We start from the raw sequence: 24,496 nt of genomic DNA, 5'->3' as shown, positions 1-24,496 counted from the left end.
AGAATTCTACAGTGTATTTTTATTTGAATCTAAAATAGCCCTCTGACCTTTTTCTTGCATCTCTTTTTTAGAAATTGTGGAAAAATGTGTCCCAATCCTATGTTGGAAATATGTTTTTATTCTACTTCTTTGTCAACATTAATAACAAATCTTTATAACAGTGCAAAAGCTGTTGCAGAGGTGGATTAGGCCTAGATATTTCTTCTTTAAGAATAACTCATATAATGAAGCATGTCTCCTGTAATACCTTTCTAAGTATTTTAGTTTTGTGTTGTTTTTTTTTTATTATTGCGGTACGTGGGCCTCTCACTGTTGTGGCCTCTCTCGTTGCGGAGCACAGGCTCCGGATGCGCAGGCGCAGCGGCCATGGCTCACAGGCCCAGCCACTCCGTGGCATGTGGGATCTTCCCGGACTGGGGCACGAACCCACGTCCCCTGCATCGGCAGGCGGACTCTCAACCACTGCTCCACCAGGGAAGCCCACTATTTTAGTTTTTTATTTTAGTATTCTTTGTATTTTATTTCTTCCATACATTTTTGGTTTTTTTGGTTCAGTATATTTTCTTCAGCTTTCTAGAAGTGGCACTTCTCCCTAAGATGTGAGGCAATAGTGACAATACAGTGGGTGCTAGACCATTTTTCATAGGTACTAATTATAAAATATGATCCAGTTTCAGAAAGTCAAGTAGAGTCAGTCCTCAGCTTAATGAATAAGTGCATATTCAAATGTTTTTATAGGTTATTTTGTTACTTAAATGTTAATAAAATAGACCCATAAAACTATGTTTATTCTCTTTACTAAAGTATTCACAAGATTCTCCCCCCACCTTTTTTTCTTTCTGTTGATTGTCACCCGCTACTCTGATAAGACCCTGTCCCTTTTCTTTGGAGGACATCCTCAGCTCCTGTATACACAGCTCTGTTCCTTTGGGTTTTTTGTTTGTTTCTAAAGGTTTTTTTTTTGATGTAGACCATTTTTAAAGTCTTTATTGAATTTATTACAATATTGCTTCTGTTTTCTGTTTTGGTTTTTTGGCCACAAGACACGTGGGATCTTAGCTCCCCGACCAGGAGTCGAACACGCACCCCCTGCACTGGAAGGTGAAGTCCTAACCACTGGACTGCCAGGGAAGTCCCCTGTTCCTTTGTTTTTGACCTCCCCTAGCTTTCTTACCCCTTATTTCAGATACAGTTATTCATTTAAAAGCTCTCTAACTTGCTTTTTCAGACAGAGCTTTATTCCTGAAATCCTTCCAGAAATTTCCTCAGGGACTTTTCTTTTTCTTATACTAAAGAGCTCCCGGTATTTAAATTGTTTCTGTCCTATTTGTTGGGAACATATAAATATTAGAAACCGGGCTTCCCTTGTGGCGCAGTGGTTGAGAGTCCGCCTGCCGATGCAGGGGACACGGGTTCGTGCCCCGGTCTGGGAAGATCCCACATGCCGCGGAGCGGCTGGGCCCGTGAGCCATGGCCGCTGAGCCTGCGCGTCCGGAGCCTGTGCTCCGCAACGGGAGAGGCCACAACAGTGAGAGGCCCACGTACAGCAAAAAAAAATAATAATAATAAATAAATAAATATTAGAAACCTTTATGTTAGTCCCAGGTTTATAATTTTTTTTTTTTTTTTTTTTTTGTGAGGTATGCGGGCCTCTCACTGTTGTGGCCTCTCCCGTTGCGGAGCACAGGCTCCGGACGCGCAGGCTCAGCGGCCATGGCTCACGGGACCAGCCGCTCCGCGGCATGTGGGATCTTCCCAGACCGGGGCACGAACCCGTGTCCCCTGCATCGGCAGGCGGACTCTCAACCACTGCGCCACAAGGGAAGCCCTATAATTTTTTTTTTATTTCACTTGTAGTTTATATTTAAACATTTAAGCATATAGGCCCTTGGTTATGACCTTAACCCCATTAGAACACAGTTTGGGTGGAAAATTCAGATTTACCTCACATCATTTCAATTATGTGTCCTGTTTAGTACCATTTCCTGCCCAGCATCCAGTTAGAAATCCCACTCTTTATATTCTCCTCACTCCTGTCCACTATCACTTTATCCCAGCTCCTCACCTCTGGTTCTACATTTCTTTAGGCTTATGCACAATGGCAGTATGTCTGTTGACTTTACCTTCTTCTTTATTTATTTATTTTATTTTTATTAATTTATTTTTGGCTGCGTTGGGTCTTCCTTGCTGCGCACGGGCTTTCCCTAGTTGTGGTGAGCGGAGGCTACACTTCGTTGTGGTGGCTTCTCTTGTTGCCGAGCGTGGGCTTTAGGCACACGGGCTTCAGTAGTTGTGGCACATGGGCTCAGTAGTTGTGGCTCGTGGGCTCTAGAGCGCAGGCTCAGTAGTTGTGGCGCATGGGCTTAGTTGCTCCGCGGCATGTGGGATCTTCCCGGGCCAGGGCTCGAACCCGTGTCCCCTGCACTGGCAGGCGGATTCTTAACAACTGCGCCACCAGGGAAGCGGCCCCGTACCTTCTCCTTTAAATTGTGAAGACTTGTTTAGATTTTTTGGCTCAACTGACCCTTTACACCTGGTACCTTGTCCTATACCTCATATTGCTAAGGATTACTTGATGCTGTGGTATTCTGCCTCCCTGTATCCTAACCAAAATGGCAACAGTCAGGTGTATTGGTGGCTGTCATATCTATAACAGGCATGGCTGTTAGGCATGGCTAACTTCATACCAGTTCCTTATTTGGAATAGGGATTTAATTCATTAAAAAGGTCAATGAAATATTTATTAATAGACCTAAGAAATAGATAATGTAAAAGAAAGTGAAATATAAAACCTAGTTTTCCATTCAAGATTAGCTCCTAAGAAATCAGTTTCATTTTATCATTTTATTTTTTCATCTAGTTAATTAATACATCCATCAACTGATGTATTTTATATATGTATGTTGTGAATTTTCTGTGTGTGAGAACATTTAACTTCTACTCTTTTAGCAAACTTCAATTATATAATATAGTTTTATTAACCGTAGTCACCGTGTGATACATTAGATCTTCACACCTTAATCATATTATTTTAATTGATATATAATTCACATAACATAAAATTCACTGTACAATTCAGTGGCTTTATTACAGTCTAATTCTAGGACATTTCCATCACCCCCACCAGTTTTTTTTTGGTCTTTTTAAAATTATTATTATGGAAAAATTTCAAGCATATATAAAAATATGTAAAGTTAAAGAGAATAATAGAATTAACCCCTGTGTATCCGTTGCCCAGCTTCAACACATCAGTTCTTGGCCAATCTTCTTTCATCTATAGCCCAGTCCATACCCCACCCACAACTCTGGATGATTCAGAAACTCCAGTGCTATAAAGTGGATTAATAATAGGAAAATTATTAGGCCACATAAATTATTTAGATCGGGAAGGAGCTTTGATTTGCATGCACTGGGCATGTCTAACAGGCTAGCTTCTTGTTTCTTATAAGACCCAGAAAACATCTCTTCTAGAAACTTCAAATAAACTCTTCCTCTCTTCTCACTGGCCCTCATTTGCTTCGGCCTGCCCATCCCTGAGCTAATTAATCTCACCATGAGATGATGGGATTACCATGACTGGCTTGGGAAAATGACCTGGGGCAGAAGGCATACTGGTTAGGGCACCATTATCGTCCACTACAGCAGTGATCATCAACATTTCCAACTTCCAGGACTAGATCAAATGCATCATTTTTCATCCCCCCCGCCCCATTTCTTTCTTTCATACAACAAATGCATATACATTCGAGCTGTGCTTTCAATAAGGACTCTTTTGGGACTTCCCTGGTGGCGCAGTGGTTAAGAATCCGCCTGTCAATTCCCACATGCCACAGAGCAACCAAGCCCATGTGCCACAACTACTGAGCCCGCGCTCTAGAGCCTGTGAGCCACAACTACTGAGCCCGTGAGCCACAAGTACTGAGCCCATGTGCCACAACTACTGAAGCCCGTGCGCCTAGAGCCCGTGCTCCGCAACAAGAGAAGCCACCACAATGAGAAGCCCGCGCACCTCAACGAAGAGGAGCCCCCACTCTCTGCAACTAGAAAAAGCCCCCGCACAGCAGCGAAGACCCAGTGCAGCCAAAAATAAATAAATAAATTTATTTAAAAAACATACAAAAATACCTCTTCACAAAGATTAACTCAGTGGATCACGGATCTAAATGTAAAAAGCAAAATTTAAAAAAAAAAAGGACTCTTTTTCTGTAGTCCATAATTGGTATGTCAGGCTTCTATAATCTGTCCCATGGTGCTTATCGATTCTTATCTTCCACCAGTATCCACTATAAACCCTATGCTTAAGCCTAATCATGCTCCTCAAGATGCCCTCCATTTATCATGCTTGGTCACAATTCCAAGGGTTCACTTGTTCTAGTTCTATGTTTAAAGGGCACTTCTTGCCCCTTTGCATATATACACATCCTAAGACTGTATATAGGTCCAATTTCTTTTTTTTTTTTTTACATCTTTATTGGAGTATAATTGCTTTACAATGGTGTGTTAGTTTCTGCTTTATAACAAAGTGAATCAGTTATACATATACATATGTTCCCATATCTCTTCCCCCTTGTGTCTCCCTCCCCCCCACCCTCCCTATCCCACCCCTCCAGGCCAATTTCTGTTGTAGCGCCATAAGATCATCTCAGTCTGCTATGGACTGTACATTCCTCCCCCCATTTCTTCATTCTGAGCTTTCATTACCTATTTCATTCATTTTCACACTCCAGTTTTCTTTTGCATCAGTCCTGAAAGTCCATATGCTGTACTATATATCTGCACACAGACTTTGTATTTCGTGTTTTGTTTCTGCTTGTTCCTAGAATAATACTGACACATGATTAATATTCAGCAAATACTTACTGAATGAACGAATCGCCAAAAATGCATGCTTATATTGTTATAACAAGTCTTTAGTCCTTTAAGTTGCCTGGGCCTCTCCAATCTTTTAGCCATACAGAAATTTTTGTGTGAACAGTATTAATCTAATACAACTGGAAATAGACTCTTGGCATTTATAGATTTGCCATTCCCAAGCAACTTGAAATTGTATGTAGTAAATTGCAATTTTGCTGAGACTCTAATTGATTCTTCAATGCTAATTGATGATTTTATGGAGGTAACTCAGTTAGATAGTAGTAATCCTAGCTAACCCCCTGGCAGCCAGATCCCAGCACAGCTTTGTTATCCTATGCTTGTTGTCATATATAAAGTAACTTTCATTAAGGATTTTAAGGGAGTGACTCAAAATTTGTATCTATTAATGCTATCTTTTAAGGAAGGCATGGTTCTATTCATGAATTTGAAGATTCTCAAAACTTTTCATCTCCTTTGCAAATGCCAAAGTTTTCAGTATAATGTGTTTTGTGTCCTCTCCCATGCTGCTTAATTTATCCCTTTAAATTAATTTCAGTTTTTCAGTCCCTTGCTTAAAACCTATTGAAAACATACAAAGAGAAGAAGAGGTCTAGAGTGTAGAGAATGCTGTGCTTTAGCCTTCTGTGAGAATAAGGGACTGCAGCTCCCCTGTTTGCCTTGTTTTAGAATGAATGGTTCTTTAATGGATTGGGCTATTCCAGCGTTCCTGATTTAAGATCTGTTGTAGCCAGCGACAGTTTTGATGCCAGTAACATACGTGAATTAAATTAAATTGCATTGCAGGATCCAGCCAGTCCGCTCTGACCCAGTCAGCATGCCAGGGTCATCCCGTCCAGTGTCTGATCGAAGGGGAATTTCCACCGTGATTGATGCTGCCTCAGGTAGAAAACTACCTCCAAAGTGTTTACTGGGTATTTCTGTGCATTTTTAATTTCTTTTCTCGCACAATGTAGCGAGTATATATTTTTTGCCATCTTCCTCTTCTTTTTTCGGGGGTGGTGGGGAGGGATGGCTGCGTGTGCACATGCAGTTGTGTGTGCACGTGTGCGTGTGAGGGGGGTGTGTGTGTGTATTAAAACAGTACTGTGCCTACATTTGCTGCTAAACGACGCCATGCATTTAAATATTGTTAAGGTTGGTGAATGATGCGGTGGAGTTGGCACTTGATTAAATGTCATGAACACAGTATTGAAGGCTACAGGTTGATGACTGTTTTGCCTTTGATCTCTCAAATGTGGAGAAGCAACCTTGACAGAGAACGTAAATACAATATATGGATTCAATTTACTCAACCTGTTGAGTATCAAAGTGCCTGATCTGTGGAAGTAGAGAGTCCAAATGCTATAGCTTAAATGGTTTTATTATTGAAAGCATAAAGTTTAGAAATTCATTAACTTAACTCTATCTATCACAATGATTAACTTCCTATCCTTGGAAGCAAGCCATGAATATGTGTCATCAGTACCTGGAAGTAGGTCTTTGTCTCTATAGGTGATAGTTGCTACATTAGTATTGTAAAACTGTTTTCTGCCAGGTCTGCCAAATAATAGAACTGCTCGTAATAATACATTTTCTCATCTCTAAATGCAGTCATAAAGAAAATAAGGACAGTGATGCTTTATATATGGTGCATCTGTGGCGCATCTGAAGACAGCATACGGCAGGGTTTCATCAAAAAAGTCTCTTATAAGTAGAATTATTAAACCCTCGGCATTAGTCAGACAGTTGAGTCAGAGAGGATTTTAATCTATAGCAATTTCAAAATCCCTAGAGACAGCTGACTTGATTGAGGCTTAAAATGTGAAAGAAAAAAGAAACAAACACAAACCTGATTTGTGAAGGTCTCTTTTAAAAGACCAAAGCTTCTGTTTCTGATTCTGTCTCTGGATGTGTTTCGAAGTTCGAAAGCTCATGGGTTTCGTACGTTTTCTTGGCTTTCTGAACTATTTGTCAGTGGATTGTACCTTGTGTCTGATTGAGCTATCCGCTTCCAGGGCTGTGCTTTCATTCTTAATGTAAACTCTTACTTTGGAGAACTCGTACTTGTTCCTCTGCTTTAACTTGGCAACCAGGGTAGTCCCCTGGAAACAAGCACAGACATATCTAAGGTCTCTAGCCTTGCACTGAATGAGATATTGAGATAGGTGACTTAAACAATAAATCTTTTTGATAGTTTCAGTCTGTCAATGCTAACAGATCCTGCTCATATGAAATTATCATTTACAATTGTGAATCCTGGAAATGAGGTACTTTAACCTGAAGTATTTTATTCAAGATTTCAGTAGTAGGCTTTGTTGGTTTGGGGGTATTGGTTTTTTGTTTTTTTACGTTATTAAACTGCCATATTATTAATGTTTTAGCATCAGGTAACTAGCTATTGGTCAAGTGAAACACATGTCACTAAAGCAGTTCCCATGTGTGTTATTAAATGTGCCATATTCAGTGCACAATTCTGGGTTAAGACTTGTATTTATCACATATCATTATCTCAATTTTAGCTCTTTGTAAAGTTCTCTCATGCCACAGAAAGGAACTTCAGTGAACTATTGCAACCATAGTTTTGTTTTACTCTGTTGCAAGAAGAGTTTTTAAGTTGATGTTTGAGCAGGGGATTCAGTCTTTGCCTTTGATTTACTCAGATTTCCATCAGAAAAACATGTAGGAGTTTCTAGGATATTGTTCTCCAACTCTGAGCCTCTGCCTGACAGTACTAATCTTTGGAGTAGAGAAGGACTTCTTGGTGACCAAGCTGTATTATTTTTCTCAGCCTCTTTTCATTCCAGAAAACTATAGCTCCTTTCAGAATGACAGGCAGAGAAATGAAATGTGCGTGCTACGTTCTCTAGCTGAGCTAAAGAAACCCCATAAATGAGGGATTAGACTTCTATGAATTATCTTCTACCTCTCAAATGGTTTGCATCCCTTTTGTTGAACATGTTTTTTAAGTGGGTGAATGATGTTTTGTTGGGGAAACTTCATCTACTTCTATCTAGTAGGACCACTTATTTAACAGTCTTACTTTCTATTGAGAAAAGATAGAGATAACAAGATAGAGGTTAGATGATTTGGGTTCTCTTTTTGAAATTTATTTTATTGAAGTATAGTTGATTTACAATGTTGTGTTAATATCTGCTGTACAGCAAAGTGACTCAGTTATACATATATACATTCTTTTTCATATTCTTTTCCATTGTGGTTTATCACAGGATATTGAATATAGTTCCCTGTGGTATACAGTAGGACTTTATTGTTTATCCATTCTGTATATAATAGTTTGCATCTGCTAATCTCAAACTCTGATTTGGGTTCTTTATGAAAGGAAGTTTATGGGAAAATTCCGTTTTAGATTCTTCTACTAAAAAGAGTATAACATATTTTTATAATTGCTCCTAAACCAGGAAGTGCGTCTCTGATTATGACCCATGCATTGGAGGCAGCTGCGTATTATGAAGATGCTAATCTGGAGTTTTGATTGCCTTTGCTTAGAGGGATATGACTAGTGTGGCATCTCCTCTTATCAGGGTTCATTGCTTTGTCTTACCGTCAAGCAATTTATACAACTAAATGTATTGTCTTTTTAATTGTTCCTATGGCATATTTTTTTTCTCCATTACCAGTAAAAGTGTAAAAAATATGAGAAAAATGTCACCCTGGAGCAGCTCAATCATTTAAGCATTCCAGTAAGTGTTGTCTCAAAATCTTAACACTGAAGATCTTCCTTTGACAGCCTGACATGCATCCGCCATCAATTAAGTTATCTGAAATATTCTTGAATCTCTCTTTTAACAACATCACCTTCCTGGGAAAAGACTTTCATGTGTTTATAATCCCTTTCAATTGTGAAAGGTAACCCTTATTCTGGTTACCTTTATTTTAGTGGCAGCTCTTGCTCTGTCTGTCTAAACCAGTGGTAGTATAATTATTTTTCATCTAATTACTTTTCAGAGGCATAGTATTTAAAAGTTTAATGTGACACTATCACATCTTTTGATGGCCGTGACAATTTTCAACGTGAAAATATTATTTAAACCTTGGGTCTGTATGTTCTGTTTTAGGTATATGTGTATCTTGCAGTGTTATTCTACTGAAACTAAAAGAGATCAGCAGGGCATTGTGCCACTCTTGCTAGCAAATTTTTTTTTTCTTGATCATCTAATATGTTTGTGCTTCACTCCTTCACATGGAAATATATTACCTAAACTACATGTTTTTCACTTATTAACTTTGATAATTTAGGCACAGTGTAAATTCCATGCCTTTAGATACCTATGAACCAGCTTCTTGCTGTCTCTCTCTCTATATGTGTATTTTAGACTCAGCAGATCTATACTGCTTTATATGTAGATGTTGCTTCCCATGACATGTTTCATCTGATCTTTGGAGTTTCAAAAGATACTGCCCTACCTCAGGTTTTGAGTTTAGATAATTGTATGAGGTTCCCTTCTTGACTGAGGAGAAGACCATTCTGGAAATGGACTTTATAGAATTTATCCATACACAAGGGCTACCCAGAACAAATGGGATTTGAATGAACTCCATCTTTCCGGTCCAACTGATTGACATCAGTGTTGGAATCTAGACAAAGCAATGCATGGATTACTTACTTTTTTTTTTTTTTTCCCTCTGTACATTCCTTTTTTCCCTAACATTCCTGGTTAGGTAACTAAGAATTTCTTCCCTTTGTCCTTTATAACATGTGCCCTTCTTTTGATAAAAGTGTAGGACCTGAAGAGAAAAAAAAAATACTGTCAATGTCCAGTTCAAACTTGTTTCCCACATTGGTGACTGAAGTACTTGTTCCAGGCCTTGCAGGCTGTACTTGTTGGATAACTTAATAACAACCCTAATTGCTTTTGAGTCATCCACACAAAGAGCCTAGAAAGATCTGGTTCATCCTAAGTTTGTTTGTCCTCGTTTGTAGTTTTACTATGGAAATTGGTGTTTACCAAGAAAGAACTCAAAGCAACTGAGATTTAAAGACAAACTTATGCCTGACTTGTATGAAGAGCAGACATCTTTGTCAAACTCTACCAAAGTAAACATTTTATAGAGAAAATGTTATTAGAAGTGGTAAGAGCAGCATTGATGTACATTCCTGAGGCAGATGACAGTAGGAGAGGGAAAATTGTGACAGATAAGTAAAATGAGTTCTTATTCTTTAGAGCAGGCTTTTTGGTACATAAGGTATTGGTGCTACTTCAAGCATTCCACTAAATAGGGACAGGGTTGCAGACCTGGTATTTGTTGTTCTTGACTCAAGAGAAATGTTATTTTTGTTGTACAATTGCAGTCATCTAAATGATTTCTAAGGAATTAATTAATTCAGCCTTCCAGCACCAATTCTTCTGGAAAGCGAAATAATATGTTTGCTTGAAGAAAATGGAAACTGGTTTGATTTGATTGACTTTATAATGATCACCTGTGCCTACTTTGTGTCTTTGGCATTTGGTGCATCAGACCCTTAATAGAACAAATAATACTCATTAGAAGAGTATGGTTGGGTAGGCAACAAGGATATTATTTGAGGAGTCAAATTTCTGCTGGAGGGACATTCTGATAGAGGCATGCTTTTATCTTACAGAGATTTTTCTGATGCGCTGGGGGAAGCATATTTCTAAGGACTGTATTTCACTGTATCTACAGTTGCCATTTCAATCTGAGGCAGACAAACTTAGTTATTGCATCTTAAAGCCATCAGAGGCACAAGAGCTGCTGGTGGTAAGAAGCAAGAGATTTATAAGAAACACCATTTGGTCTACCATGGTGAGGCCACTTAGCTCCGTGACTTCTTTTTTTTAACCATCATTATTGGAGTATAACTGCTTTACAATGGTGTGTTAGTTTCTGCTGTGTAACAAAGTGAATCAGCTCTATGTATACATATATCCCCATATCCCCTCTTTCTTGCGTTTCCCTCCCACCCTCCCTATCCCATCCCTCTAGGTGGTCACAAAGCTCCGAGCTGATTGCCCTGTGCTATGCGGCTGCTTTCCACTGGCTATCTGTTTCACATTTGGTAGTGTATATGTGTCCACGCCACTCTCTCACTTCGTCCCAGCTTACCCTTCCCCCTCCCCATGTCCTCAAGTCCATTCTCTATGTCTGCGTCTTTATTCCTGTTCTGCTCCTAGGTTCTTCAGAATGATTTTTTTTTTTTTTTTAGATTCCATATATATGCATTAGCATACGGTATTTGTTTTTCTCTTTCTGACTTACTTCACTCTGTATGACAGACTCTAGGTCCATCCACCTCACTACAAGTAACTCAGTATCATTTCTTTCTATGGCTGAGTAATATTCCATTGTATATATGTGCGACATCTTTATCCATTCATCTGTCGATGGACACTTAGGTTGCTTCCATGTCCTGGCTATCGTAAATAGCGCTGCAGTGAACATTGTGGTACATGACTCTTTTTGAATTATGGTTTTCTCTGGGTGTATGCCCAGTAGTGGGATTGCTGGGTCATATGGTAATTCTATTTTTAGTTTTTTAAGGAACCTCCATACTGTTCTCCATAGTGGCTGTACCAATTTACATTCCCACCAACAGTGCAAGAGGGTTCCCTTGTCTCCACACCCTCTCCAGCATTTATTGTTTGTAGACTTTTTGATGATGGCCATTCTGACCAGTGTGAGGTGATTACTCATTGTAGTTTTTTTTTTTTTTTTTTTTTTTTTGTGGTACGTGGGCCTCTCACTGTTATGGCCTCTCCCATTGGGGAGCACAGGCTCCGGACGCGCAGGCTTAGTGGCCATGGCTCACGGGCCCAGCCGCTCCACGGCATGTGGGATCTTCCCGGACCAGGGCACGAACCCATGTCCCCTGCATTGGCAGGCGGACTCTCAACCACTGCGCCACCAGGGAAGCCCCTCATTGTAGTTTTGATTTGAATTTCTCTAATGATTAGTGATGTTGAGCATCCTTTCATGTATTTGTTGGCAATCTATATCTTCTTTGGAGAAATGTCTATTTAGGTCTTTTGACCATTTTGGGATTGGGTTGTTTGGTTTATTTGATATTGAGCTGCATGAGCTGCTTATATATTTGGGAGATTAATCCAGCTCCATGATTTTAAAACTAGAACTGAGTGACAGAAGCCATGATGTTATAATCATGGTCTTGAACTTTTGCTGAAACCTTCAACAAGTCATGTTTCCTACCTATCCATTCTTCTCTGCATCTGTAAAAAGAATTTAAGTTTCCCTATGTAAAAATTTGTTTCACCTCTTTTGGCAGGAATGTGTTCAAATTATTTCCTAAAATAATTCCCAGATATAAAGGATATAAAGTTCTTTTGAAATGTTGAGATATTTCTTTGAATAAACAATATGGTTTTCATTTAATAGAGTTCCAGATATTCTTTGTGATTATAAGGTGACGAAAACTCCAGGCATACTTGTACCTTGGGTATTCAAAGCCTATGTGGGATCAGTAAGAGGATTATGGATGAGGGTGAAATTAAAAGAAGGCTTAGTCCTGACCTGTGAACAGAGTCCCTCAGAGGGGAAGAAAGAGGTCAGTACTTTTACTTTGACACTATTTATACTTTAAACAGTAAATATTCAAACTAAGATACTAAGATTGGCTTTTTAATTAGAAATGAGGAAGTCTGTGCATTATTTCAGCTCTAATCTAATGAACACCTACTGCCTGTAGAGAATCAAAAATAAATTTTAGAGATTAAGAATATAGGGAAAAGACCTAGATTTCTCATCAGAAAAGTGCTCAGTCACATCTCTCTCCTTCTGATTTAAATATTCCTCTCATTCTTCTTTCTAATATTTATAGGATGTTAGAAGATGAAATTCAAGTTAACAATGTGGAAAATTTTAGCTCAGCATAATTAAGGAAAAAATCATTGCCCCACTTGAAAATGAAGAAACTGTAAACAGAAGTAGAAGAAGCTGCCGGGAAAGTTTTTTCTGATGACACATTACTTCTTTGAATAAATCTTTGTGTCAACTGAAACCTCGCCTTTGCTTTCTCTGTTGCAAGCACCAAGTCCTTGACATGACTTTAAGTCTTTCCTAAGCATTTTGAGAAGGAATTGATGGAATTCTCCCTACTGTTGATATACCAGGTTACCACATATTTACATGGGACTTTTGGGCCAAAAAACCCAACATCTCTTTTTTGTACCTTTATTACTACATCTTTAACAGAAGGCTGGACTGTTTATGTAGTCTGTTGCCTGAGACTGTGGTGGCAGAGGGACAATATTGGGGGCAGTATTAGAATTTGTTTAAGTCTGAACCGGGAATTCCATCTGTCTTAGTGACATTAGTGTCAAACTGTTAGTGCCACACTATTTTAAATTGTGTCCAAGAGCCTGAGGCTTATGCTTATAGGTGCCATCTATAAACTTAGAAACAAACAAAAGAGCCTCTCTCCATTGAATATGAAAGCCCAGTGAGCAATTAAAAAGCAGCCTGGGACCTCACCCGGACAACTAGTCGGAACCAGAGCTCTTGATATTCCCCTGGATATTGTTGAAAACTGTCAGAGAAAAACTAAAGCAAATAATCAAAGTGGAAATAATTGTTCCCGGGAACAGTTTTGTTTTCAAAGCTTGGTGCAGTGGAAGGAATAGTGGCTAGTCACTTACGAATCTTTGGTTCTAGTCTCAGCTCTGCTTGGAACTACCTCTTTAAGAATTTGCTTCAAAACCCAAGGCTTGCTTCTATAAAATGAAGAAAAGAATTGAAGCAGGTTATTTGCAAAGTCCCTTCCAGCTTGAAAAATTGATACATCCGTACTTCAGATCACCTTTGAAGAATTTTTTAAAATTAGGGTACAGTTTACATATAGCAAAAATGCACATATCTTAAGCATACAGCTTGATCAATTTTTATGCCCGTGTAATCACCAGGCAGATCAAGTTCGAATATTTCCATCACGCCAGAAAGTTCCTTTATTTCTCTTCCAGTCAAGACTACCTTTGGCCTAGACTATGACTTTTATCATCATAAGTTAGCTTTGCCTATATTGAACTTCGTGTAAATGGAATCATTCTGTACATACTCTTTTGTGTCTGGCTTCTTTTACTCAACTTAATGTTTTCGAGATTCATCCAGGTATTACATGTGTCACTAGTTCATTTTTTTCTACATTGCAGTGTGGTTTGAATGTAACACAGTTTATATATCCATTACCCTGTTGTTTTTAGCTTTTGGCATATTATTAATAAAGCGTCTATAAACTTTTCTGTATAAGTCTGTTTTTTTTGGGGGGGGTGCATATACGTTCATATCTTTGGGGCCTATACCTAGGATTGGAAGTGCTGGCTCACAAGGTAGGCATGTGTTTAGCTTTATTAGGATCTGCCAAGAAAGTATCCCTAAATGACTATACCATTTTTTCATTCTGAACAGCAATGTAGGAGCTGTTCTAGTGAATGTAAACTGTGGTTTTAATTTGCTTTTCTCTGATGAATACTGATGTTGTGCACCTTGAATATACTTACTGGCGATTTGGATATCTTCTTTTGCAATGTATTTGTGAAGTCTTTCACCAGTTTTTGTTGGGTCTGCTGTCTTTATTGAATTTCAAGCGTTCTTTAACTATTCTGGGTAAGGTCTTTCATTGGATATTTTGCCAGTATGTTCTTTCAGTTCATTGCCTTTTCACTTTCTTATTGGTGTTTTTTGACAAAGCAGAAACCCAAACTTTCCATTGTTTTCCCTTTTATGTTTTCTGATGCTTTTCTCTAGTAATTATATGGTTTTGGCCTTTGCATTTAGGTCTATTATCCTTTTCAAATTATTTTTTATTACGATATGAGGCAAGTTCAAGGTTCACTTTCTTCCGTACAAATGTCTCGTTGTTCCTGCACTGTTCATTGAAAATATATGCCTTTTGATGATGCCTTTCCTTTTTTCTTTTTTTTTTTTTTTTTTTTTTTTTTTTGCGGTACGCGGGCCTCTCAGTATCGTGGCCTCTCCCATTGCGGAGCACAGGCTCCGGACGCGCAGGCTCAGCGGCCATGGCTCATGGGCCTAGCCACTCCGCGGCATGTGGGATCTTCCCGGACCCGGGCACAAACCCGCGTCCCCTGCATCGGCAGGCGGACTCTCAACCACTGCGCCACCAGGGAAGCCTACCTTTTCTTTTTTTTTTTTGAATTTATTTTTGGCTGTGTTGGGTCTTTGTTGCTGCGTCGGCTTTCTCTAGTTGCGGCGAGCGGGTGCTACTCTTCGCTGTGGTGCGTGGGCTTCTCATTGCAGTGGCCTCTCCTGTTGCAGAGCATGGGCTCTAGGGCGTGTGGGCTTCAGTAGTTGTGGTTCACGGGCTCTAGAGCGCAGGCTCAGTAGTTGTGGTGCACGGGCTTAGTTGCTCAGCGGCATGTGGGATCTTCCTGGACCAGGACTCGAACCCGTGTCCCCTTAATTGGCAAGCGGATTCTTAACCATTACACCACCAGGGAAGTCCCGATGATGCCTTTTAAAATAATCATATTTTTCCTGGGTTCTCTATTTTCTTCCACATATGTGTGTGTATGTGTGTGTGTGTGTATATATATATATATATATATATATGTCTTTATACCACTATCATACTATCTTGAAAACTGGAGCTGTTTAGTAAGTTTTGAAATGTAGCAGATTAATGTCTCTACTTTTTTTTTTTTTGCGGTACGCGGGCCTCTCACTGTTTTGGCCTCTCCCGTTGCAGAGCACAGGCTCCAGATGCACAGGCTCAGCGGCCATGGCTCACAGGCCCAGCCGCTCCGCGGCATGTGGGATCTTCCCAGACCGGGGCACAAACCCGTGTCCCCTGCATCGGCAGGCAGGCAGACTCTCAACCACTGCACCACCAGGGAAGCCCTCTACTTTTTTTTTCAAATATATCTTGGCTATTCTAGAATATAGAATATAAATTCATGTATCAGTTTATCTTTGCATTTCCACACACATGCATATGTACATACATACTGGTGGATGGTATGGTCCACGGACATCTGGAAGTCCCCAGTACACTTCCAAGGGGTCAGTGCGTGAAAACTATTTTTATAAATTTGAAGTCATTATTTGTCTTTTTTATACTGTCTTGACATTTAGTATAGATTGTGCTGAAGCAATGGTAGATAAAACTGATGGCATCTTAGCATACTTAAAAGCAGTGGCACCAAACTATGCTTGTAGCCAATGCAACTCACTCACAGTTAAAAAAAAAAAAGATATAATTACTTAAGGCTGTCTTTGATATAGTAAACATTATTAATTTTACTAAATTTTAAAATCTAATACATTTTATTAAATTTTCATGCTTGTATACTTCTTTTTAATGTTCTATATATCACAGTCAAATTAATGCACAATGTTGTCTTGAGGAAATGCACTTGGGTGTTTGTTGTGCACTGAACTAGCAACTGTTTTCATGGAATGCAATTTTACTTGAAAGAACAGCTGACAAACTATGTTTATTCAGACATTGGTATTTGGCAGAAATTTTCTCAAAAATAAAGTAAGCCTGTCATTTCAAAGAAGACAACTTACAGTATTTACTACCAATGGTAGAAATTCTAGTCTTCAACTGAAGATTGGAAATTTGGAAACCATGTACCAACCAGTCTGCTTAACACGTTCCCAATACTTAAACACATTTCTGATGAGATAGGTGGTGATATTGACTAGTGTGATATTTTATATCATAAAATAAATCAACATTTGGAAGGTCTGATATATATTCCAAATGACCAATCTTATGATATGATAAAATTATGTCTGGGTAATGGATTCATTCCAAGTGCAAGATAGGACAAAGGATTTTAATATGACAGAGTACAAAAGTTAATTGGTATGGTTTCAGATATCATTGTAACTAATTTGTTAAGTGTAATATCAAAGACGAATATCCCCAGACTCTGAAAAGGCTCAGAATATGAATATGCTACATCCTTTTCCAATCACATTTCTCAGCGAGGCCAACTTGTCTTCACATACTTCAACCAAAACAACATATCACAACAGATCAAATACATAAGCTGATAGGAGAATCTACCTGTTATCTATTATAAAGATTTCTCTCCAAAAAATAAAAATGTCACTCTTCTCACTATTAGTTTGGAAATTATTTTTAATAAAAATACTATTTAAACAGCCAGTGCCACAGAGATACAAAAAATCGTAAGAGAATACTATGAACAGTTCTATTCCAGCGAATTAGGCAACCTAGGAGAAATGGAAAAATTTCTAGAAACATATAACCTTCCAAAACTGAATCAGGAAGAAATAAACTGAACCAGACCAGTCACTAGTAGTGAAATTAATTTGTATTTTTTAAAAAAATCCTAGCAAACAAAAGTCCAGGAATGGACAGTTTCCCAGGGAAATTCTCCCAAACATATAAGGGCTATCCTCAAGCTAGTCTAAAAAACTGAAGAGGATGGAACACCCCCAAACTCATTCTATAGGGCCATCATTACCAAAACCAGACAATGACACTACAAAAAAAGAAAAATAGAAGCCAATATCTCTGATAAATATAGATGCAAAAAAGTCTCAAAAAATTATTAGCAAATTAAATTCAGCAGTATATAAAAAGGATCATACACCATGACCAACTGATATTTATTCCAGGGATGCAAGAATGGCTCAGTATCTGCAAATCAATCAATGTGATACACCATATTAACAAAAGGAAGGATGAAAACCATATGATCATCTCAATAGATGCAGAAAAAGCACATGACAAAATCCAATGTCCATTCATGATAAAAACTCTCATCAAAGTGGGTACAGCGGAGCATATCTCAACATAATAAAGACCATTTATGACAGACCCACAGCTAACATTATACTCAACTGTGAAAAGCTGAAAGCTTTCCCTCTAACATCAGGAACAAGACAAGGATCCCCACTCTCATCACTTCTATTTAACATAGTATTGGAAGTCCTAGCTACGGAAATTAGACAAGAAAAAGAAATAAATATGCATTCAAATTAGAAGGGAAGACATAAAACTGTCACTATTTGCAGATTACATGATATTATGTATGGAAAATACTAAAGTTTCCACCAAAAATCTATTAGAGCTAATAAATGAATTCAGCAAGGTTGCAGGATACAAGATTAATATACAGAAATATGTTGCTTAGCTATACACTAATAATGAACTATCGGAAAGAGAAATTAAGGAAACAGTTAATTTAGAATTGGATTAAAAAGAATAAAATAAACTTAACCAATGATATGACCATAGGAGTTAATATCCAAAATATATACATAGCTCATCCAAAAAAAAAAAAACCAATTAAAAAATGGGCAGAAGACCTGAATAGACATTTTCCCAAAGAAGACATACAGATGGCCAAAAACCACATGAAAAGAAGCTCAGCATTGCTAATCAAAGGAGAAATGCAAATCAAAACCACAATGAGATATCACCTCACACCTGTCAGAAAGGCTATCATCGAAAAGTCTACAAATAACAGATGTTGGAGAAAAGGGCACCCTAGTACACTGTTGGTGGGATTGTAATTTGGTGCAGCTACTATGGGAAACAGTATTGATATTCCTCAGAAAACTAAAAATAGAACTTCCATATGATCCAGCAATTTCACTCGTGGGTATATATCTGAAGAAATAAAAGCACTAATTCAAAAAGGCATATGAACCCCAATGTTCATAGTAGCATTATGCACAATAGTCAAGATATAGAAGCAACCTAAGTGCCCATCAACAGATGAATGGATAAAGAAGATGTGGTATATATGTACAATGGAATATGACTCAGCCATAATAAAGAATGATATTCTGCCATTTGCAACAATGTAGATGAACTTGGAGAGTATTATGCTTAGTGAAGTAAGTCAGACAGAGAAAGACAAATACTCCATGTTATCACTTATATGTGGAATCAAAAAAATAAGGCAAATGAATGTATATAACAAAACAAAAACAGACTAACAGATATAGAGATCAAACTACTGGTTACCAGTGGGAAGAGGGAAAGAAGAAGGGGCAAGATAGAGGTAGGTAGGGGATTAAGAGGCACAAACTACTGTGTATAAAATAAGCAACAAGTATATAGTCATTATTTTGTAATAAATTTAAATGGAGTATAAAAATACTGAATCTCTATGTTGTATACCCGAAACTAGTATAATATTGTAAATCATCTATACTTTGATAAAATTTTACGTAATATACCATCAAAGAAAGAAAGAAAGAATGTCATTATTTGTAATGGCTTAAAATTAAAATGTCACTTAGTTTAATACATAAAGTGATTCTTGTTTTTTAATGAGTTAATACATAAATATTTTCAATATTGATAGATATAATCACATAAACCAAAGTTCTTTGGAGTCCTCAATCTTTTTTTTTTTTTTTTTTTTTTGCGGTACGCGGGCCTCTCACTGTTGTGGCCTCTCCCGTTGCGGAGCGCAGGCTCAGCGGCCACGGCTCACGGGCCCAGCCGCTCCGCGGCATGTGGGATCCTCCCGGACTGGGGCACGAATCCATGTCGCCTGCACTGGCAGGCGGAGTCTCAACCACTGCGCCACCAGAGAAGCCCAGCATCCTAAATCTTTAAGAGCACAAAGGGGTCTTGATTCCCAAAAATGTTTGAAAACTATTGACAGAGAGACAGATTATATGTGTGTGTATATATATATGTGCCCCACACACGCATATTAAATGTATATTCATCTCTACAGAAATTTAGATGAGATTTGATTCACATTTCATTGAATCTGTGGATCAAATTTGGGCGATTTGACATCGTAACCATATTGAATCTTTCAATACATGAATCTTCTTTAGCTATCCATTTATTTAGCCCTTCTTTAATTTCTCCTAATATTTGTTAACTTTTAATGTAAAAGTCATACATATTTTGTAAAATTTATTTCAATTATTTGATGTTTTGATGCTATTATAAATAGCATGTTTTATTTTTCAGGATTTTTCCATAGTATATAGAATACAATGATTTTTTTTTGGTATGTTTAAATTGTATCCAGAATCCTTTATAAGTTCATGTATTAATTCTAATAGATTCATTTGGATTTTCTGCTATGCAGTCATGTCATCTGCAAATAAAGATGGTTTTATTTCTTTCCAATCTTTATACCTTTTATTTCTTTTCCTCCCTTATTGTACTTGCTTAGATCTCTAGTACAATGCTGAGTAGAAATGATGATATTGAACATTCTTGTCTTCTTAATCCTAGAGAGAAGTGTTTAATATTTCACTATTAAATGTAATGTTAGATGTAGTTGTTTTGGGTGTTTTTTTTACAAATGAAAACCTACATTCCTCTACTGTATTATTCCTATATTGGAACTCCTACATTCTTATATCTTTCCTTCATTGGAATGGCAAAAAGATGGACAAAATCCATAAAAGAACCAATCTGACATTCTAAAACTGAAAAATATAATTTATTAAATAAATAATTTATTGAATGGGCTTAACAGCTGACTGGATGCATAGGAAGAAAGAATTAGAAACTCAAAAACAAGTCAGAACTTATCAAAACTGAAGTAGAGAAAGAAGAAAATAATGAAATGCAACAGAACTCAGTGTGAGAAGTGTGTGGGGTCATGTTTAACTGTCTATCATATGTGCAGTTGTTACACATGGATGGAAAGAAGGAGAGGATAAGGCAAAAGAAATAAATGAAGGGCTGAGAATTTTCTAAAATTAAAGACATCAACTCAAATTTCAAGAAGCTTAGCATGCCCCAAGTAGGATAAATATAAAGAAAACCATACCTTAGCATATCAGAGCCAAAATCTTGAAGCAATTTTAACAAGCCTACCATGTTTCTTTATTTCTTAGGTTCATATTTGGGTGAGGATCTAAAGTTTTGACAAAATTAGGGTGATTTTAAGTTTCTTTGACAGTATGAGATCCCTGTCTCCCAGTGCTCTGTGAGGAATCTTCAGGATATTTGCCATTAGACAGAAGTAAAAGAAATGGGGAACCAGTATTTACTTATAAACAGCTATGTGCCCAACATTGTGGTAGGTGTTTTCACATGGCTTATCTCATTTAATCAGGATCACAGGTCCATTTCAGAAATATGCAAAGAGTGGGCTTCGAGACACCTAGTTCCTGATACTTAGAAATACTTAAAGTGCATTATGGTGACACCTCAGATAAGTCCAGACCTCTTTTTACCCTGCCTGATCAAATATTCATTTCAAAACACTGTATGCTGAAATGAGCCACGTGGGAGTTGAAGAGAATCAACCATTCAGGTGGTGAAAATGTGTGAATGCAGCTGGCAGATGAAGTTCCAGCGTGATGAATTCCCAGCTTGTCCTTATTGCTTCAGGCAACGACTGACAGGCCTGACTGGTCATTGGCTTTCCATTTCTGGCATTGATAGGACTGAAAATTCTTAGTGTCACAGATACTTAAAAGCTGTCCCTGTTAGAGTGGATACAGACAGTGCTGGAGGGTCCTTATTGCATAGAGATGTAATCAATATGGTCTAGAGTTCTTGACCTGAACCTGTAATTATCTGTATGTTGTAAAGGTGGCTTATTGTTAAAGAAAATGCTTATATTCAGAACTTTGGGACTAAGTTGTGAATGAAGTGAAGAAAAATAGAGGCTTTGTCCCTCTCTTTCTACTTCCTAGTATTTAAGAGGCTATCATAATAATCACAGATCAGGGTATTCTTAAAGGATTAGAACATTGTATCTTTAGGATTTTGGGTGCTGAAGTTTAAATTTTACCTCTGATGCGAAAGTCGTGTCTTCAGTGTTTGCAGCTTGTGATTGTGATTTTTCAAATTCCAAAGTAGAATTTCTTCTCATTGATTTAAATACTTGGATTTGAGAGACTTCCCTGGTGGCGCAGTGGTTGAGAATCTGCCTGCTAATGCAGGGGACACCGGTTCGAGCCCTGGTCCGGGAAGATCCCACATGCTGTGGAGCAACTAAGCCCGTGTGCCACAACTCCTGAGCTGTGTGCCACAACTACTGAAGCCTGCGCACCTAGAGCCCGCGATCCGCAACAAGAGAAGCCACCACAATGAGAAGCCTGTGCACTGCAATGAAGAGTAGCCCCTGCTCGCCGCAACTAAAAAAAGCCCACGCGCAGCAACGAAGACCCAACACAGCCCCCCAAAAAGTAAATAAATAAATAAATTTATTAAAAAACAAAACAAATACTTGGATTTGAAGTGCAGCTTAAATAATAACACATTTGAGTTTGATCTTTTCCTGAAGCTAAGTGTATGCTGAAAAAAGAAATTGGGTAAGCAGATGTTATGGCATCCATGATCCATGGGTGGGAGTGAGTAGAAGGCTGTGACACTGGTAGCAAATCTTAAGTTACTTTACGTTCCAATGTGTTTAAGTATATTGTGATAGAGATTAACTTGCCATGAGAAAATAGTAGAAGTGGAGTTATAAAAGCATTTAACAGTCAATGTGGATCCTGATTTCTCTGTCACTGCTTGGCTTAAGATATCTCTGGCTGGCGTTATTATTAGATTACCTTATGCGTAGGATGCCTTGAAAAAGAGGGGAAAAGTAATGCCTTGTAATAGAGGGCTATTTGAAAACAAGGGCTGTCTTTGTATTTCCACATGCCTGGTATTGGTGTCTGCCACAGAGCAGATAATCAGTATTTGTCACATTGTTGATTTCTGATAAAACGTCTTTTTTTTTTAATTAATTAATTTATTTTTGGCTGCATTGGGTCTTCGTTGCTGTGCGCGGGCTTTCTCTAGTTGCAGCGAGCGGGGGCTTCTCATTGCAGTGGCTTCTCTTGTTGCAGAGCACGGGCTCTAGGCACACGGGCTTCAGTAGTTGTGGCACATGGGCTCAGTAACTGTGGCTCGCAGGCTCTAGAATGCAGGCTCAGTAGTCATGGTGCACGAGCTTAGTTGCTCTTTGGCATGTGGGATCTTCCCGGACCAGGGATTGAACCCGTGTCCCCTGCATTGGCAGGCAGATTCTTAACCACTGCACCACTAGGGAAGTCCCTAAGTCTTTAAATATACCACAGAATGTTTTAAATTTAATAATGTTACATCTTTGTGTATACATTACCTCACTTAAACCTAGAATATGTAATCTTGACCTAGAGTCCATTATTAAGGTTGTTATTAGGTTGCTATTATGTTTATGGTCACTATTCCTTTGTTTGGGTCCTTGGTAAACTGTGTAATCAGTTGAAATATTTTGTAGAGCGTTTCAAATGATCTTTCGTGTCATTTTTTTTAAAAGCAGCATTATGTGTGAGTGATATGTTTCTCACCTTTGATACTTTTACATAACTGGACAATAAAAATAAAGAAATTATGGCCCTCAACTCAGTCATGCTTTAGTCTTATTAGGCTGGCATGGAAATTTGTGTTTGAAGGTTATCTTCATAAAGCAATAATTGGCAAATTCCTGCTTCCTGGGATCTGTTGTCAAGCCTGACAAACATCCACTGAAAGGAATGGACTTGCTTTTGTCTTCTGGTCATACTAGGCTAGCTTCCAGAAATGGTGTTGTGGATATTTGGGACTGTCTTTTAAGTCTAGCCCATCTTATACATGGGCCCAGGATATTGGCATATAGGGATCTGACCTAAATTCCATTAAACGAAAAAGTTTTGTTTTGAATTGCTACCATTTTGGTAATGCCATTACAGTCCAGTGGCTTGTACTTATGTTCTAGGCAGTCCTATGCAACACGCCATCTTGAGTCTTAAACCTGTTTTACTTTGGTTTCTAAGAATACTGGAGAGATGGTATTTATACTATAAATGCTCAGTGTTATGATTGTAGAGAATACCAAAAGATGCACTTGAAACTTGAACTCTCCACTTAGTCATCCATTTTTTAGATGAGTTTATATAGTTTTCAAGTAAAGAATGTTTGTATGATTGGGAAGAGAAAAGACTCCTTCACCCTTCTGCTTCTCTCTACCTAAAGAGGACACTTAGAACATCCACAATAATCCCTTTGAAATTCTCCTGTCAGGCTGACTTTTCCTATGTCAGACATTTTGAGCCATAAGTGAATACCTCTAATCAGAGTTTTTATCCCTGTGGTAGGTTCCCAGTTCCTGAATCAGAGGGCCTACGCCAGAGAGACTTTAGAAAAATGTTGGTGAGGTGGCTGAAACTTTTCATTTGCCTTGAAACATGTTCTTAATTTTACTTTTTCTTCCAGTCCACCTCATTGATTAAATTAATTACTTTCTCCTCTGTTCTTAAACTTTTACTATTGTGTTTATCATCTCATATTAAAGTTCGTTGGGAACCATTTCCCTTTCAAAACTGTGAGCTCATCTTTGAACTCCCTGGAGCACCCTGAATCATTCAGACACATAATAGGCACTCAATAAATTTTAGTGAATTCAGCGTTTTAGCATGGAATATTGAAACCAAACTTTTGAATTTGAGTGGGCACAGTAGTTGCCTCCTAGGAGGGGAACTGAATGGCTAGGGAACAGAAGTGAAAAGAAGACTTTCTTTTCATTGTAGCCTTTTAGAACATGAAGGTGCAGTATTCTTGCAAAACATAAATGAAGCTCTTCTTAACACCTGACATATTTTCCAGAATTTGACAGGTTACCATCAACAACAAGATATTATTGTTTATTTATTTATACAAATAAAGAAGCTGAGATTAAAGGGTGTTCAATAACTTGTGTATTGTTAC

At 38.1% G+C, this 24,496-nt stretch overlaps 1 protein-coding gene across 12 annotated transcripts in view; it reads left to right on the top strand.

Moving 5' to 3' along the window:
- The window catches only part of BCAS3 (BCAS3 microtubule associated cell migration factor), a 571,522-nt gene that overhangs the window by 286,134 nt on the left and 260,892 nt on the right, over positions 1–24,496 (top strand). For 9 of the 12 annotated variants that reach the window (XM_033847806.2, XM_073797378.1, XM_073797379.1 and 6 more), the window contains one exon: positions 5,659–5,756. In XM_033847806.2, the coding sequence (XP_033703697.1) occupies positions 5,659–5,756 (98 nt within the window). Of the gene's footprint in view, positions 1–5,658; positions 5,757–12,225; positions 12,395–12,667; positions 14,085–24,496 lie in introns of those variants that run through there. The other 3 variants (XM_073797380.1, XM_073797386.1, XM_073797384.1) reach the window with 3 other exon arrangements.

Source organism: Tursiops truncatus, chromosome 20 (assembly GCF_011762595.2).
Source record: "Tursiops truncatus isolate mTurTru1 chromosome 20, mTurTru1.mat.Y, whole genome shotgun sequence".
In the NCBI taxonomy this organism is placed as follows: domain Eukaryota; kingdom Metazoa; phylum Chordata; class Mammalia; order Artiodactyla; family Delphinidae; genus Tursiops; species Tursiops truncatus.
This window is presented reverse-complemented; position numbering and strand designations above follow the sequence as displayed.